The 19,198-nt window shown below is 40.4% G+C and overlaps 1 protein-coding gene across 2 annotated transcripts in view; it reads right to left on the bottom strand.

The window, feature by feature from the left end:
* The window catches only part of Rsph3 (Radial spoke head protein 3), a 28,118-nt gene extending 9,213 nt beyond the window's left edge, over window positions 1-18,905 (bottom strand). For both annotated transcript variants that reach the window (XR_012412954.1, XM_073987452.1), the window contains exons 1-2: window positions 17,858-18,905; window positions 7,457-8,094 (exon numbers count right to left, since the gene is read on the bottom strand). Coding sequence is in view for 1 of the 2 variants with exons in the window: in XM_073987452.1 (XP_073843553.1) it covers window positions 7,457-8,094; window positions 17,858-18,484 (1,265 nt within the window). In the remaining variant the exon portion in view is untranslated. The remainder of the gene's footprint in view (window positions 1-7,456; window positions 8,095-17,857) is intronic.
* Window positions 18,906-19,198: the final 293 nt, after the last annotated feature.

Genomic DNA, 19,198 nt, shown 5'->3' with positions numbered 1-19,198 from the left:
AAAATCTCATCTTGTGGTACTTTCACTACGGTTCAAGAAATAAAGGACGAAAAGGACATGAAAGGCATTGAGTTAGAAGAATGAAATGTTCTACAAAAAGATTCGCCAATCGATTTGACTGAAGACATGTCACCTCAAAATGAAGCTACAACAACGCCAAATAGAGATATGGAGCTATTTTACCAAGTATTATAGGGAAAAAATCAAAAACTTTATCGCGAGATATCTCAGAAACTTGACCTATGGCGAAAATTTCCTTTTGGGTTCTTAGTATACTCATCAAGTGCTTTCATATTCAAAAGAAATTTTCCACCCCCCAAAAATGCTGCTGCACAGTGTAATCAAAAAAAAAAAAAAAATAAATAAATAAAAATAAAAAAACAGAGTAATATTTTTCTACAGTGTAGCCGCCATCCGCCATCGACTGGATTTTTTCGAATGAAAAATTTAACATTTCCTTTGTTGCTAAAACTGAAGTGTAAATTGCGAAAACCTTGCATTAGTTTTAACGTCAAGTTTCCTACAACTTAGCAGCAGTAGTTGCACATTTTTTTTCATTTCGTTTGCCAACAAATAACAAAACAAAAATAGGTAAAATATTTAAGGCTTATTAAGGATTAGCAGGACATTCACCTATACCCCAGGCGAACGAACACACACAACAACAACACAATCAAACCTAGACAACCAATACAAAAATCAAATAAAGTGAATAATTTTTTTATTAGTCATGTCAAAGTTGAAACTCTAACTACATACAATGTTTGACTTTTGTTTAATAAAAGTGCTCTCCGAATTGGCTATTTGGGGTTTTGGGGCATTAAAATTTGATTTTCGGTTGGGGAATTTCCGTGATTGACGCATATGACACAAATAGATGGTTACTTCCTCTCCTACTTACATATGTAATATGCATATGAGAGCTAGGAATCTCTATAAAAGTGAGAGTGAGAATACTTTTGTAAATTGTCCTTATTTTTTCCAAATTGTCATCACCATCATCATCATGCTTGTTGTTATTCTTATTCTAGTTGATTGTTGTTGTTATTATTCCTTTGAATTTAGGACACACAAGTAATGATTTGAAAACAAAATAATTACATGTTTTTAATATTTTATTAACCTATATTTTGTAAAATTGTTGTAGGGAGGTACCGTTCGCCGATAATGTAGGGAAGGATGATTAAATCACGCATAAGCTTTTGGAAACATTTACATGTGTATGACTGCTCATCTTTGACATACTGTCACGGTATTTAGTTCAATTATTCATTTTAAAAGTTTAACAATTGCAGATCAATTTTTAGATATCATTTAAATAGTGAGGGGGAACAGCAAGGGGGCAGAAGACATTTTAAAGCAGATGGGGATTTTTAAAGACGGACAAATTGAAGCAGAGAAAATCTTTGTAGAAAAGCATCTGGGCGACTTCAATGCAAGGAGTCCTTATAGAAGACCTGAAGGTAGTCTTTTTAGAAGACGACATCGAGTCTTTATAGCTAACCTCAGGAAGTCTTTATAGACGAGCTGAACGGAGTCTTTACAGACGACCCGAAGGGAGTCTTTATAGACGAGCCGAAGGGAGTCTTTATGGACAAGCCGAAGGGAGTCTTTATAGACGAGCCGAAAGGAGTCTTTATAGACGAACAGAAGGGAGTCTTTATAGACGAGCTGAAGGGAGTCTTTATAGACGAGCTGAAGGGAGTTGTTATAGACGAGCTGAAGTGAGTCTTCATAGATAGCTGAAGGGAGTCTTTATAGACGAGCTGAAGGGAGTCTTTATAGACGAGCTGAAGGGAGTCTTTATAGAAGAGCTGAAGGGAGTCTTCATAGACGAGTCGAAGTGAGTCTTAATGGACGAGCTGAAGGGAGTCTTTATAGACGAGCCGAAGGGAATCTTTATGGACTAGCCGAAGGGGGTCTTTATAGACGAGCCAAAGGGAGTATTTATAGACGAGCCTAAGGGAGCCTTTATAGACAAACCGCAGGGAGTCTTTATAGACGAGCCAAAGTGAGTCTTTATGGACTAGCCGAAGGGAGATTTTATAGACGAGCCGAAGGGAGTCTTTATGGACGAACCGCAGGGAGTATTTATAGACGAGCCAAAGTGAGTCTTTATGGGCTAGCCGAAGGGAGTCTTTATAGACGAGCCTAAGGGAGCCTTTGTAAACGAGCCGAATGGAGTCTTTATAGACGAGCCGAAGGGAGTCTTTATAGACGAGCCGAAGGGAGCCTTTAGAGACGAGCTGAAGGGAGTCTTTATAGACGAGTCGAAGCGAGTCTTAATGGACGAGCTGAAGGGAGTCTCTATAGACGAGCCGAAGGGAGTCTTTATGGACGAGCCGAAGGGAGTCTTTATAGACGAGCCGAAGGGAGTCTTTATAGACGAGCCGAAGGGAGTCTTTATAGAGGAGCCGAAGGGAATCTTTATAGACGAGCCGAAGGGAGTCTTTATAGAGGAGCCGAAGGGAGTATTTATGGACGAGCCGAAGGGAGTCTTTATAGACGAGCTGGAGGGAGCCTTTATAGACGAGCCGAAGGGAGCCTTTATAGACGAGCTGAAGGGAGTCTTTATAGACGAGCTGAAGGGTGTCTTTATAGAAGAGCCGAAGGGAGTCTTTATAGATGAGTCGAAGTGAGTCTTAATGGACGAGCTGAAGGGAGTCTCTATAGACGAGCCGAAGGGAGTCTTTATAGACGAGCCGAAGAGAGTCTTTATAGACGAGCCGAAGAGAGTCTTTATAGACGAGCCGAAGGGAGTCTTTATAATCAAGCTGAAGGGAGTCTTTATAGACGAGCTGAAGGGAGTCTTTATAGACGAGCTGAAGGGAGTCTTTATAGACGAGCTGAAGGGAGTCTTTATAGACGAGCTGAAGGGAGTCTTTATATACGAGCTGAAGGGGGTCTTTATAGACGAGCTGAAGGGAGTCTTTATAGACGAGCTGAAGAGGGTCTTTATAGACGAGCTGAAGGGAGTCTTTATAGACGAGCTGAAGGGAGTCTTTATAGACAACCTGAAGGGAGTCTTTATAGACGAGCCGAAGGGAGTCTTTATAGACAAGCTGAAGGGGGTATTTATAGATCTTTATAGACAACCTGAAGGGAGTCTTTATAGACGAGCCGAAGGGAGTATTTATAAACGAGCCGAAGGGAGTCTTTATAGACGAGCCAAAGGGAGTCTTTATAGACGAGCCGAAAGGAGTCTTTATAGACGAGCCGAAGGGAGTCTTTATAGACGAGCCGAAGGGAGGTTTATAGACGGCCATAGGGTGTCTTTATAGACGAGCTTAACGGGGTCTTTATAGACGAGCTGAAGGGAGGTTTACAGACGAGCCGAAGGGAGTCTTTATAGGCGAGCCGAATGGAGTCTTTATAGACGAGCCAAAGGGAGTCTTTATAGACGAACTGAAGGAAGTCCTTACAGACGAGCCGAAGGAAGTCCTTACAGACGAGCCGAAGGGAGTCTTTATAGGCGAGTCGAATGGAGTCTTTATAGACGAGCCGAAGGGAGTCTTTATAGACGAGCCGAAGGGAGTCTTTATAGACGAGCCGAAGGGAGGTTTATAGACGGCCGTAGGGTGTCTTTATAGACGAGCTTAACGGGGTCTTTATAGCTGAAGGGAGTTTTTATAGACGAGCTGAAGGGAGTCCTTATAGATGAGCTGAAGGGAGTCTTTATAGACGAGCTTAAGGGAGTCTTTATAGACGAGCTGAAGGGAGTCTTTATAGATGAACTGAAGGAAGTCTTTATAGATGAGCTGAACCGAGTCTTTATAGACGAGCTGAGGGAGTCTTAATAGACAAGCTGAGGGAGGTCTTTATAGACGAGCTGAAGGGAGTCTTTATAGATGAGCTGAAGGGAGTCTTTAAAGACGAGCTGAAGGGAGTCTTTAAAGACGAGCTGAAGGGAGTCTTTATAGATGAGCTGAAGGGAGTCTTTATAGACGAGCTGAACGAAGTCTTTAAAGACGAGCTGAACGGAGTCTTTATAGACGAGCTGAACGGAGTCTTTATAGACGAACCGATGGAAGTTTTTATAGATCCAACCGAAGGTAGTCTTTATAGACGAGCCAAAGGGAGTCTTTATAGACGAGCCGATGGGAGTCTTTATAGACGAGCCGAAGGGAGGTTTATAGACGGCCGTAGGGTGTCTTTATAGACGAGCTTAACGGGGTCTTTATAGCTGAAGGGAGTTTTTATAGACGAGCTGAAGGGAGTCTTTATAGATGAGCTGAAGGGAGTCTTTATAGACGAGCTGAACGAAGACTTTAAAGACGAGCTGAACGGAGTCTTTATAGACGAGCTGAACGGAGTCTTTATAGACGAGCTGAACGGAGTCTTTATAGACGAACCGATGGAAGTTTTTATAGGTCCAACCGAAGGTAGTCTTTATAGACGAGACAAAGGGAGTCTTTATAGACGAGCCGAAGGGAGTCTTTATAGACGAGCCGAATGGAGGTTTATAGACGGCCGTAGGGTGTCTTTATAGACGAGCTTAACGGGGTCTTTATAGCTGAAGGGAGTTTTTATAGACGAGCTGAAGGAAGTCTTTATAGATGAGCTGAACCGAGTCTTTATGGACGAGCTGAGGGAGTCTTAATAGACAAGCTGAGGGAGGTCTTTATAGACGAGCTGAAGGGAGTCTTTATAGATGAGCTGAAGGGAGTCTTTAAAGACGAGCTGAAGGGAGTCCTTATAGATGAGCTGAAGGGAGTCTTTATAGACGAGCTGAACGAAGTCTTTAAAGACGAGCTGAACGGAGTCTTTATAGACGAGCTGAACGGAGTCTTTATAGACGAACCGATGGAAGTTTTTATAGATCCAACCGAAGGTAGTCTTTATAGACGAACGGAAGAGAGTCTTAATGGACGAAACGAAGGGAGATTTTATAGTCGAACCGATGGGAGTCTTTATAGACGAACCGATGGGAGTCTTTGTAGACGAACCGATGGGATTCTTTATGGACGAACCGAAGGAACTCTTTTGGATGGACACAGAGAGTCTTTGTAGACGAGGCGAAGGGAGTTTTATAGACGCGTCGAAAGTAATCTCTTTAGACGAGCCGAAGGGAGTCTTTATACAGCTGCGAAAGAAATAATAGCACCACCTCCTAAAAAAATGGTTTGGAGGCATTTTAATTTACATGTGCAAATTTTGCTGTCCTTTTCATGCATTTTTAGAACAAAACGATTCTAAAGAATATAAATGTAACCACAATCGCAATTATTTCCCACACTTTTTAAAAAAATAGACCAAATTTAACCAAAAATCCAAAAAATGGGCGAAAAAAATAATAGCACCACCATTAACAATTTCCTTAAAATTATAGAAATTGGACAAATGTTTACACTTTATTGCTCAAGAATAGTAGTATATCAAGAGAAACAAGTGCCTACTGATTTATTGTTCAGTTGAATTCGATAGTAACGCCTCGGGATAAGCTTGGTATCGAAGAAGTGGATTCTGGTATTGTTCGCAGGATTATTCTTAGAGGATTTCTAAATAACTATCCAAAATGATTTTCTGGTGTTTGGTTTTGATGCTGTAGTTGCCTTAGTGAACTTAGATAATACTTTTTTGATTTGTCATAGTCTAGGGAGTGGCCACAGAACTTCTATAAGACAATTTCTTTGACTTTCTTCCAAATTATAACCCAGTTTATTACTGTTCATATCCTTTTGGAAGGGCCAAACTAGTGCCATCTTACTTTCTAAATGAAATAGAGTCATATTTTCTAGAATTTCAACGATAATAAGTTAATTCTTTACAGTTTTGTTGCCATGTATAGGGCTTAGTCTCTAACGACAAAATCAGCTCTATCCTATTACGGTTAAACAATCCTTTCATAAAGGTTTTGCTGTATATTTTGGTTCCATTTAGAGTTTTTTGAGATCATGTAACTGAGAAATGAAATTATTTTCGCCCAAACATAAACATTTAGAACCACAACTACATAAAATATTGCCCCACAGTTGGTCTTGCAAATGTAAAATGTCATTGTGACTACTTTTCGGCTCTGTATCGTGTAATCCGTTAAAATTATGGCGTTTCCTAGAACTGTGTGCTTTTAAACTATGCTCTCTGAGATATTTGCGAAATTTTTGTACTGTTTCCGATACAATGTGGTCCTTTTATAGCCTACTAGGACCTTTGAAATAGTACCTTTTTGCATTTCAGATGCAAATTTTGACCTGATGTTGTGTCAGGGATCAATTAATTCCACTACTTTACGCATTTTCTTTACAGTTAATAGAGTGATGAATCATTTTCTTAGATTTTCAAACAAATCTGCCAACTTATCTGTGAATATTTTCTATCAACAGAGCTGTTGTTCATTATTTTGGGCTTCTCTGCACTGTAGGACATTTTACGACCTATTTTAAGTTAAAACATCGTATTTTTGAAGTTGGAATGTCAAAAATGAAAATTAATGTTCAATAAGCCAAATAAGTATTTAAATGCAAGAAAATGTCCCAAAAGTAAAATATTATCTATAGAAAATGAAAGTGGTGCTATTAGTTTTTTCGCCTCTTTTTTGATAGTTTTTCGTTATAGCTGCCATAAACAAATAGTTATAATAATGTGAACATAAAATTTACTTTTTTATAAAAGGGGACACCTTGGGATATTCACCTAACAACAATATTAGTGGAAACAACAACAATCTTAATTTTGTTTGTAGTGGTAAATAAATTGTTCACGGTGGTGCTATTATTGTTTTCGCAACTGTATATGAACCGAAGTCAGTCTTTATAGACGACCACATGGTGTCTTATTAGACAAACCGAAGAGAGCCTTCATATACGAGCCAAAGGGTAGTCTCTATAGACGAACCTAAGAGAGTCTTTATAGACTAATCCAAGAGAGTATTTATAGTCGAGCCGAAGGGAGTGTTTGTACAAGAGCTGAGGGCCGTCTTTATAGATAAGCCTAAGGGAGTCCTTATCGACGAGAAGAGGGAGCGGAATGGAGTCTTATTGAAAATGATGGGGAAACGTTATAGACGAGTAGAAGTGAGTAATTGAAGACGAAGAAACAGGAGTATTTATGGAGGGACAGAAATGGGTCTGTATAGACGAGCAGGAGAGAGTCTTTATAGTGGAGCGGAAGCTTGTATTTATAAACGAGTAGAAAGTAGTCTTAGTAGACGAGCAAGAATGTATTTAAGGACGTAAAAGGTGAGACGAGCAAAAGGGAATCCTTGTAGAGGATCAAAGTGGTAAAATATTCCAAAATTTATTTTTTTTTAAATTATGAACTTTCCAATAATACCAACAAATTTTATCTGAAAATCAAAATTTTAAGCTTTTCTTTAATTTATATGCAAATTAAATTTCCATTGAAAGAAAATATCCTTCAAAACAGAAAAAGAGGTACACACATTAACACAACAATATGTACATACGTACTACATACATAAATCTGTTCATACATATGTAACAAAAAACGAAGTTACCTTTTTGAACGGTTTAGCTCAAGTTGTTGTTGGAATTGTTGTTTGGTAATATTTATGCCACCCAATAATGGTGGCGATATAGCGTCACCAGCCGCCAAAGAGGATGCATATAATGGCCCCCTGACACCGTTTATACGTAAAGTTGATTTCGACGAATCTTTATCAGCATTGGCGATCGAAACTCCAACACCACCACTATCACCACCCCGTCCACTGTCGGCGGCACCCCCGCGTTTGCCTGTTGTGGAGCCTGTTGTGGTATAGGTATTTGAATATTTGTCCTTGGCCATTGTTATCGAAGAGTTTCGGTTTGTGTAGTGTTGTTGTTGTTGGTGCTGTTGTTGTGGTTTTTCTTGGTTATTTTGGCTTCTGGTTATTATTTTGTGGATAATTTGCGTTTGGTCAGGATAGGGTAGTCGACTGAAATGATGTTGGTGTTGGTAATACAACGCTGGAGACGACGATGACGGTTCATTATTGTTGCCTTTATAGACGACCGGATGTGAGGAATACGCATACAACTGTCGTTTACGTGTCGGCGAAATGAGTGCAACTTCGTTTGGCGGTGGTAGAAAAATGCCACGCGGCACAGTGGTAATGAAAAGCGGTCGTTGGTTAAGTGTTTCTTGATTGCTGCCCTAAGAGTCCAAAAAAGGAGAAGTCAAGAAACGCAAAACAGAAAATGGAAAAGAAATTAAACAAAATGAAGAACAAATACAATGGTTTAAGAAATTGAGTTAAATGAATTGGACCTCCCAAATGATGATACATGGGGAGTGTTTCACTTAAGTTTACTTTTTTTCGGCGAAAGTATGGGAAGTTTAATTAGGAAATGCCAACAATAATGGAAAAGGTTAAAAGATATAACTATTGTCATATAGAGAACAATTAGTAAATCTGTTTGCTAATGAAAGCTAAAGAGTCATTGTCCACAAATGATGGACATTTATTTGTTGATAATTGTTTTAATATATGAGAATTATATTAGGTCGAGAGTCGGAACCAGATATTATAGTCTTTAGGAACATGGCACTACATGATAAAGGGTGCACTGCAAATATTCTCAAATGGAAAAAAATCTGTTATCGCAGTCCGGTAGTGTGTATAATCCAAAAATAATTCAACGGATATGGCAAGTTATGAATGCATGAATTTAAGAAAATTCTGGTCAACGAAACTGAAACTGAAGAGGGCAGGACTCAAAGAAGCATGCGTAAAGAACTCAGATTTGTAATATACCCTGAAAAAAGTGAGATTTAGTGGACCCCCGTACACTTATTATTTTCGATTTACATGAAATTAAGATCCATTGAAAGAGAGGAAATATACGAGACACGAGATAGTTGTGAAAATGGAAGGCCTACTCTGCACATTCACATTTTTATAGACTAGCTTAAGGGTGTCTTTGTATACGAGCTGAAGAGAGTATTTATAGGCGATCCGAAGGGAGTCTTTAGAGACTAGCCGAAGAGTGTTTTTAGATACGACAACAGGGAGTCTTTAAAGGTGATCCAAAGGGAGTTTATAGATACAGAGGGGATATGTAAAGATGAGAAGAAGGGAGTCATTAAGGAAACGTGGCATGGAAACGTTATAGACGAGTAGAAGGGAGCCTTTAAAGACGAGCAAAAGGTAGTCTCTAAAGACGAATAAAAGGAGGTCTTTAGAGTAAAAGAGAATCTTTACAGACGAGCATAACGAAGTCCTTAGAGACAAGCATCAGGAGTCATTATATCCCACAATAATGGACAATTGGAATGGAGTCTGTATAGACGATACACACTTGAACTGACGTCAATTGACGATATTAAGATATATTAAGATCGATGAGAATTATACGGGTATGTTCTGAGACACACTTCACCTCTCTCTTCACGTCTCAAGGATTTTGTTCACCCCATTTACGCTTATTTTTCGCGTATTTTATGGACGGACTAGGGTGTACTCATCTTTTTAAATGCTCTAATAAATCTTAGCCACAAAAATTTGCAAAAATATGAGTAAATGGGATGAACAAAATGCTTGAGGCGTGAAGTGAGAGGTGAAGTGTGAAGTTCGGATGAATTATGTCCAAATTTATTTTACATTGCTTAGCTGCAATTGTCAGTTTGAAGGGGAGAGAGAGGTGAGGCAAAGTATCATCTGCGGCAAGGAAATTTATCTAATGTAAATCCGGACTTATTAGCTAATTTTGTAAGAAAAACTTTTAACCAATAGAAAAATAGGGTTACCAGCCAAGTCGGACTATAGGAAAAGTTTGGAATTAAATAACTGTCATTAATTCGTATATACAATTTTCGAATGATTTATGTATAAATGCTAGTTTCCAAGGATGACCTTCGTCCACCCACTACAATAACATTCTAATATGCCTGATAATCGGACTTAACCACCCGTGAAACGTCGTAGCATAATGGTCGAATGTGTGGGACTTCGGTGGACTCAAGGTGAAAGAGAATTAATTAATTAATTCCGTACACAAGAAAGGAGATATTATCGTGAGACCTCTATTGAAGTTGTCATGTTATTTGCCAACGCATATGCCATCCACCTAATCGATCCCATAGTCTGGAAAATTGGGAGGGTGATCCCGCTATTGAAACCAGGCATGAATGTCAGCAAAGGTGAATTGTTCAAACCAATTTCGCTTTTGTCGTCCGTAGCAAAGACCCTAGAGGCTTTAATCCTCCCCAACGTCAGAAATGGCTATCCAGTTGCCGATCATCAACTTGGGTTGGCAACAGCGCTGCACGCCATCTCCACACACATATTAGGCGAGGACTCAACCCAAGCAAGCTTTGTGATAGAACAGTTTTGTTGGCTCTAGACTTATCAAAAGCCTCAAAAGCACTCCAAGCTGTTTGAAGACATCGAGCAGACTACATTCCGGGCATGTTTGAAACGTTATATGTGTGGACGCCTGTCATACGTGGAATTAAGAAACAAGAAGTCCAAGCCCCGTAGAGTAAAACAGGGAATTCCCCAATGTGGGGTGATATCTCCGGAACTGTTAAACCTCTAGCTCTCCTGCATACTACCCCCTCAAGAGGGTATTGAGATCTTAACGTATGTGAATGATTGTACGATCTTGGTATCAGGTACCTTACCTCATGTCATTTGTGAAAGGCTGAACTCCTTTCTGACTGGTCTTACCACCTTTTTCCACGAGAGGAATATGCAAATATTCGCCACAAAATCTGCGACCACTCTGTTCACCACATGGGTTGCAGAGGTGAGTGCTGTGATAGCAGAATTCGACACATAATACACATTCGACAGCACGTTCACGTTGTGCGCTCAAATCACAGTTATTTGCGATAAGCTGAGATGTAAGAACAAAGTCCTCAAGTCCCTAGCCGGCAACACTTGGTGTGCACATAAAGAAATCTTGTTGACCACACATAACGCGATAGGTCGGTTTGTGGTAAGCTATGCGACGCCAGTGTGGTCCGCGAACATAAGTGCAACGCAATGGAAAAAAATTCAAACCTGATAGCATGCCGACCTTAGAAGTGCAACAGTGTGTTTCTTCGTGTAATCAATGAACCATTTGCATGATGAGACAAAGATTCTTCCAGTACAGCAATACAAAGGCATGCTTTCGTTGCAGTACTTGTTAGAGTTTTACGATCCAGGCATGTTAGGAGGGATCTTCATAATCTAGAACGAGAGGTCCAACGTTACAAGAGAGAAACATATGCCATAAACAATTATCATGTGAATGTGGGCCTCGTGAACATCTCCCCATCTATCGCAACTGAGGAACGTCAGTTGCCAGGACAAACCAGAGTAGTTTTGGTTCAAAAACGCTAGGAATGGTGCAGCCGTCTACATTCCTATGGGGCAAGGATCGATCATACCGTACAAAACATCTGCCCAAAATGTGATGCACACTGGACGTTTTCAACTGCCCAGACGGGGATAAAAAACTTGGCGCGATGCGGGGGCTTGACGCCACAATCTTCTCATTTAACTTCTTGAAGTGTTCAACTGGATGGTTGTGACTGACCAAAGGTTATCCACTTTTTCTGTCGCTAACCAATATAGTGCACTGAAAACCTACAGTGTATCTCGGGACTGACATGTTTGGTAGCGATCTATTACCAAAATAATTGTGAGATCCCCTAACACCGGGGTGTTAAGTGAACACGTGCCCATCGGACATGTTTGAAACGTTATATGTGTGGACGCCTGTCGTACGTGGAATTTAGGAACAAGAAATCCAAGCCCCGTAGAGTGAAACAAGGAGTTCCCCAATGTGGGGTGATATCTCCGGAACTGTTTAACCTATAGCTCTCCTGCATACCACCCTTCAAGACGATATTGAGATCTTAACGTATGCGAATGATTGTTCTTAAGGTTTGCAGTTAGGGTACCAACTGTATTTGAACGGAGAGTCGTTGATACCTGGGCGATTCAACGAGTTTTAGGCTTACCTGTCAAGTCCTTGCCGTGGTAAGGAGGCTATGACCTCAGGACCTCAGTCCCTCCATAAATCAATATCTTATGGATACACGAACTTTTGATAAAAAAACCCTCAAAATAAACCTTCGACTGATGTAGGTGTGGGTGCCTTGGCACCCTCAGTCTTTACACACACAAGTGCAACAACCTCTCTATCCCTGACCTCCACTAATATGGGAATTGACAACAAATCCTCCAGTTTTGCTGCCAGCGATTCAAACTATGATGCTGCAGATAAACGGACTATTAATAGGGGCGTGGATGACATTCCGGAACTGGACCACATAAATGACAGCCTAAACAGACACAGTATGTTACTCCACAATCAGGCAAATATTTGCTCCAGCGACCGGCAGTGTGCGCTTACTGAAAGCAAGTGAGGAGAAATAACGCATTGAAATTTATGCTCACTTGCTCTTTGTAAGCGCACACTGCCAGTCGCTGGAGCAAATATTTGCCTAATGTGACCTTACCTTTATTAAGGAAAGCATCCCCTTGACTCTCAAGGAGGAGAGTTTCCCGGATGTCATTTCGGAATATTTATCACTGACTGAAGAGGAGGTCAAAGCTGCTAAAATGACCTTCTCAATTGCAACATACCATTTAGTATCGGAAAAAGCCGACAAATTTTTGCTTCTAAGGAAAAAGACAATGGAGGAGGCGAGCGGCAAGAGTGAAGTATCCATCGATAAGACGTATGATTCACAGACCTCCAAAACTTCCAAAGCCAAAGATAAAAAGTGCAATCGGTATGCTAATAAAGACCCAACCACCAACAGTGTAAAAGAATTTCATGATGATCACGATCTAACTTGTGACTAAGAGGGAACTGCGTTTCAGCAAAATTCCCACGTCAAGAGCGGGAGCAACCCGAATCGAGATCCCCAAGAAGGTGACGAGGGGAGGGACCTCCATCTCAAATATGGACACCCCATTCAACCATTACGGTAACGTCGCAGCTCTCAAGAAAGGCTGAAAAGTAGCCAAAAAAGAAAACGAAGGTGTCCAAGTCCACCGGTAAGGTTTCCAACGACCCTAAAGCTGTCCCAATTTTTAAACCCCACCAAAAGGTGATGGAAGTGTCTTAGCTGATGAGCACACATAAATCATCCGACTCAGGTGCAAACACGAGCTGGCGGAAAAATTATGTGTCTGAGATGACATCGACTTCTCCAAAGGACAGCGGAGCTCGGTCGACCGATGCAAAATCAAAACCATTGGTTGTAAAAAGGATGATATTGTCTGAGAAACAACCTCCTGCTGCGAAGAAGTCCAAGCTGCCACAGCTGGTCCATTCGTCTGCTTCGTATGCTACGGTGACGAGGAAGGCTAGTGAGAAGATCACTGTTGAAAAGACCAAATTCTCTTCAATAGGTGCATCTACTTCGAAGTCTTGAACATCTGCTAAGGCGAGTAAGGATAAAAAGCCAAGTGCTCTGCAGACTCCCTGCTCGTCGAACCCGAAGCAAAATGACAATATCGCTAGACGGATTGTGCCGGGCGAAATACGATGTGTCCCAAATTCCAAACCCCACCAAAAGTTGATGGAAGTGAGTTAGCTGATGGGCAAACATAAATCATCCGACTCAGGTGCAAACACGAGCAGGCGGAAAAATGATGTGTGTCAGATGACATCGACTTCAAAGGATAGCGGAGCTCGATCGACCGATGCAAAATCACAATCATTGTTTGTAAAAAGGATGAGATCGTCTGAGGAACAACCTCCTGCTGCGAAGAAGTCCACGATGTCACATCTGGTCCATTCGTATGCTAGGGTGACAGGAAGGCTAGTGAGAGGATCACTGTTGAAAATACCAAATTCTCTTCAATAGGTGCATCTTCTTCGAATTCTTGTACGTCTGCTAAGGCAAGTAAGGATAAAAAGCCTAGTGCCCTGCAGACTCCCTGCTCATCTAACCCGAAACATAATTTCAATTTTGCTCGACGGATTGTCCCGGACGATATACGGCTGACAATCAATGACAGGACTGACCCTAATGGGCGCTTCAGCAACTGTCATTGGTTGCTAGTTGAAGGTCGACTTGGTTGACCAGAGTAATGTTCGGCTTGTCCGGGCTGCTCTTTATAAGCGAGTCAAGTTGTTTAGCTGTGAGAACAAATAACACTGTGAACACAAATTTTGGGGCAGAGATAATTCCTTTCGGAAATGAAAGCCCTTGGTGAGTATATAAAGAACCCCGAAGGAAAGATCCGCCGAGAGTCGAACTTTCGCCTTATGGCGTGATGAAGTTTTTGCTAGAGACCCTGTAAGCCATCAGGAATTAGCGTTATATCTTTGATCACTGTTGCTTTAGCGTATTTTTGAGATGACAATTCTTCAGTCAAATCGAATGAGGATTATTTTCGTAGAACACTTCGACTTTCTAACTCGCTTCCTTCGATGTCCTTTTCGTCCTTTATTTTAAGAGCCGCTATAAAAGTACCACAAGATGACGTTTTTCGGCTTCGAAATGTTCAGCAAAAATGTCGCTCAGAAGATTTTAGGTGCGGCTCTGATGGACAACTTATCGATTTGGTCGCGTTTATCTAATGTTGGGAATATCGATGGTTTGCCAGCTCTAATATGGGATGGTGACTTCAATATGGGTCCCTGCTCCTTCAATGGAGCTAGGACGAATACTGCCCCCCCCCTATTCAGTAACTTTTTAACAATTTTACTCATTGTTTATTTTGCAATAATTTCATTTGTTTGTTAGATCTTTTAGGCCATTGACTTAGGTAGTATGGACTTGTCCCCTGTTTATGTGGGAAACGCTGCAGTGGCATCACTGTAGCGTAGATTGAACATACCCCACATAAACGTTGTTCCTCATTATCACCTATTTATACCCTCAGCCTTTAGTCTAGAAAGGGTATATACACTTTCATACGGACAAAATGTGCCTCATCGAAGTACTGGTTTTAGACCCCAAGTATGTTTGGACGAAATGTGTTTCAGACAATTTGGAGTTGATTTAGCAATGTCCGTCCGTCTGTCTGTCTGGCTGGTGCGCACGATAACTCTCGAACGGATGAACCGATTCGGTTCAAATTTTGGCTTTCGTAATATTTTGTCCAAACTTAGTTTAAGTTCGAAGACGAGCTATATCGGTCCACTCATTCCGGTACCTCCTCCACAAAAGTTCCAAAATTGTAGGCATGATAACTCTTCAAGGGAGTAACCGATTTGGTCCGCACTTTGCACATCGTGAAATTTCTACCAGACTTAGATGAGGTTCCAATATGGACTCAATCGGCCCACTCCTTCTGGTACCTCCCACACAAGATTTCTGATAAGTTCAGTTTAGGACCTGCTCTCGAATCGCTTTGATTTTTGTTGCAACAACTTGTATTCACTTCCCCCCATAAAACAGTACAAGTATCATCAGGGGCAAGTCCATACTTCTTGAGAAAACGGCCGGAAAGGTGCATAAAGCCCCTATGACACCTTGTGTAGTGGTTGGAGCGCAAGATAGCTTGAACGGATCTGTCGATTCGGTCCAAAATTTGGCCTTCGTAATATTTTATCAAAACATAGTTTAAATTCGAAGATGAGCGATATCGGACCACTCCTTCAGGTACCTCCCCCACAAAACTTCAAAATGTTCGGAAAAATTTTGCGCACGATAACTTTTGAAGGGAGTGACCGATGTAATCCATACTTTGCACATCCTAATATATCTACCAGAAATAGATCAGCTTCGAATATGGACTATATTTGTCTGCTCCTTGTGGTACCTCTCACACAAAATTACGGATAAGTTCACTTTAAGACCTGCTCTCGAATCAATTTGATTTTTGTTGAAGCGATTTGCACTCGCTACCTCCATTACGACGGTAAAAGTTTTTTCAAGGGCAAGTCCATATTTCTTGGGAAAACAGCCCGAAAGGTGTAAAAAAAACAACTATGTCACCATATCTTGCGGTCGGAGAGCATGATAACTCTCGAAATGTTCAAGCGATTTGGTCTTCGTCATATTATATCCAAACTTAGTTTCATGGGCAATACCGATCCACAACTTTCGGTACTTCTCCCCAATATTTAAAAAAGTCACTAAAATGCTAGGACGATATCACTTGAATGGGGCAACCAATTTGGTCCAAACTTTGTATCTCCTAATATTTTATCAATATTTAGTTTAACTTCTAAAATGGCCCAAATCGGTCCTCCCTTAGGGTACCTGCCCTACAAAAGTTCAACATTTGTGTCTTAGTGCAGTTAATTCCTAACCCACATTTTTGTCGGCAAGTTCAAATGTCCAAAAAGGGCCACAAAATTCTGAAGAAACCTTAAATACATTCGATCTGTCCGTAGGTGAAAGTTTCACTTCACATTGGCTGAGGGTATATATCTGTCGACAAAGCCGACTGACACTTTTTTACTTGTTGTGGATTCTGAAACAGCAATGTTGTTGGATGAGAAAAATTCGAAAACAAGAAAAAAATCGATGTAGGGATTTTTAAATAAGTCGCTGTCAAAGTTCCCATTTTTAGGTTTATTTTAGGTTTTCGCGATTTTGCTTGGAAACCGCAAGTCCTATCGAAATGGAGCTAAAGAAAATGTTGTAGCTGTGAAAATTCTCTAGAGGATTGACGTTAATGATTTGTTCCCAGGTTGTACCATTTGTGAGATAAAGAAGCTCAGGTTACATTTCTAGGTTTTTTCGTTAGGGTTTCGCGTTTTTGCATGAATACGGCAAGTCTTATCGATATGGGACCTGAGAAAATCTTATAGCTGTGAAAATTCTCTACAAGATTGATTGTGTGATTTTTTCTTAGGCTGTACCATTTTTAGATATATAAGTTGAAGTTGGGAAATTGCCGTCATGGCATTGTTTTATAAGGAGACGATACAGTCAGTCCATTGTCCCAATTTGAACTTCAATATCTCAAAAATGGTAAATCCTAGGAAAAAGTCGTAAAGGCTAATCTTGTAGAGAATTTTCACTGCTATAATATTTTCTTTAGTTTCATTACGATATGACCCGCGGTTTCCAAGCAAAATCGTGAAAATATAAAAAGCCCTAAAAATGTGAAATTTGGCCGCGCTTTATTTGAAAATCCCTCCGGCGATTTTTTTGGTTTTCGGTTTTTCTCATCTTAGAACAATGTAGTTTCAGAATCCGCAAAAACTTCCCAGGTGTAAGCACCTTTCATTTAAATCTAGTTAAGGCGCACCGTGAGTACATTTTTCGAACATTTTTGAAATTTTTTGCGGAGGTACCCGAAGTAGTGGGCCGATATAGTTAAATGAAATATTACTTGTGTTAGTACCAAGTTTTGTACTACCTTCTAAAGTTATCATGCGCATAAGTTAAGCGAAATTTTTTTAACTTTTGTGCTGAAGATACCCCAAAGAGTGTACCGATATTGCCCATTTTCGAAATTGATCTAAGTTTGGACAAAATATTATTGCAAAGCTTAGACCAAAATTATTGATCCGTTCGAGAGTCGATGTGCTCACCAGCCACGTAGACAGATGAACGGGCAAGACTAAGTCGGGTGCAAATTGTCTGAAACTAATTTCGTCTAAATACCATTATTTTGATAAGGCATAGTTGTGATCAATGTGTATATACCCAGCAAAAATACTCGGTACAAAACTCCATATTTCAACAAGGACATGGTGCGCGATATAATAAGTTATTTTTTGATCACTAAATAAGTCGATAAATAAGTATGAACGATTAATTTAACCACTTACTTTGCGCGACATGACCTTCGTTAAAATAAGGGATTAGTAAAGGGTTTTGTAATGAGTATTTTTGCTGTGTACCTTCGTTAGCATAAGGGCTGTACCCTCAGCCACGATTTTTATTTAAACATAACCTACAATAGTTTTGTCACACTTCTTCATAATTTCCATTATTTGTTTGCAAGCATTTCCCAATTAAAATCTTCCACTTCGAAAAAAAACACACACACATTTACACCTACATTTTGTGAAGAATTTTTAAATCTGGATAAACTCTGATCACGATTTCCAGCAATACTTGAATCCAAAGAACTTAACTTGCGTTTAAGTTCTTCGGCAAATTTTTGTACATCCCGATTGTAGGTGGGATGGGTTACCGATAATCCAACATTGGCCGGATAACCAGTGATCCTAAGATCACGGCCGAGAACATTTGAATTTTTCGGCAGTGCCGTTTCTTCAGAACGTCGTATGGGGTGCACTATGGCGTTTGGTTTAGCTAGATAAGATAAAGACGAGGTGTAATCGTTGTTGTTTAGAACAGTAAAAGCCGATAAGGATGATGAGCTGGCAAGGGGATAACTGGAGTCGTATAGATATGACGCCGACGGTGCTGTGGGTGCTGCAAATGAAGAAGTGAAATTACGTGGAGGTTTATAATCCGAGGCAAAGGAAAACTTTGGTCTTGTTGCTCCTCCTTTTTCTTCTTCTATTTCTGTTATTGATGATGGTGGTGGTTGTTGCGATAAAGATTCTTCTTGGTGCAATTGGGAAAGGTTGTCGTTATCGGGTTCGTTGTTGACGTGCTCAGGATTAGAAGGGAAGTGCTGTGGATTTTCGTTTTCTTTATTATAGTCCACGTTTTGCATTATTCGTAATTATTTGTGTGGTGGCGGTGAGTTTCGTTAATAAAGTTGTTTTTGTAGAAATTTAACATTTTGTTTTAGATTTTCACCGATAAAGGTATCCATTTCAACCGCAAACCGATACACGATAGAACGAACCCACGAAGGAACGGACAATACAACAATGGAAAAATATTTTGGTATAACTGTGATAATCGATAATAGAAGTGTGATGTGGAATAAACCGACCGGCGTTACTTGTATTTCGCACAATTTTTCCTTTTCAATTACAAAACGCCGAGAGTGTTGTTTAACGGTCAACTCTTTGTCACGAAATGACCAAAACACATGCTCTCGCCACAGCACGACAGGAGCAAAGTTTGTGTGGCTAGTTAGTTGGCTAACTTTGGTTAGCGTGTTAAAGCTAAAGCAAAGAACGAACGACATAATAAAAGAACTGAAAAAATGCCGATGGTCAACTCTTGGGACCTGTGCGATTGTGGGAGGGAATGCAAAGGGGGGTTTCCATCGGCACATGTCGTTGTGTCCGTCCTTTCGTTTCATAGTCCTGCTGTCTACTTTTGTGACATTAACAAACGGTAAGTTTATGGCGTACACACAACCAGCGTAAGGGGACCCTATCATAGATTGGCCGGTCTTTGGAATTGCGCAGGAATTCCTGGTGGCAAATAAACATAAAAACAGCTGTTTAGGTTTCAGAACTCTCACTCGTATTTC

The sequence above is a fragment of the Musca autumnalis genome, unplaced genomic scaffold (assembly GCF_047663935.1).
Source record: "Musca autumnalis isolate F117 unplaced genomic scaffold, ASM4766393v1 scaffold_4, whole genome shotgun sequence".
Classification (NCBI taxonomy): domain Eukaryota; kingdom Metazoa; phylum Arthropoda; class Insecta; order Diptera; family Muscidae; genus Musca; species Musca autumnalis.
This window is presented reverse-complemented; position numbering and strand designations above follow the sequence as displayed.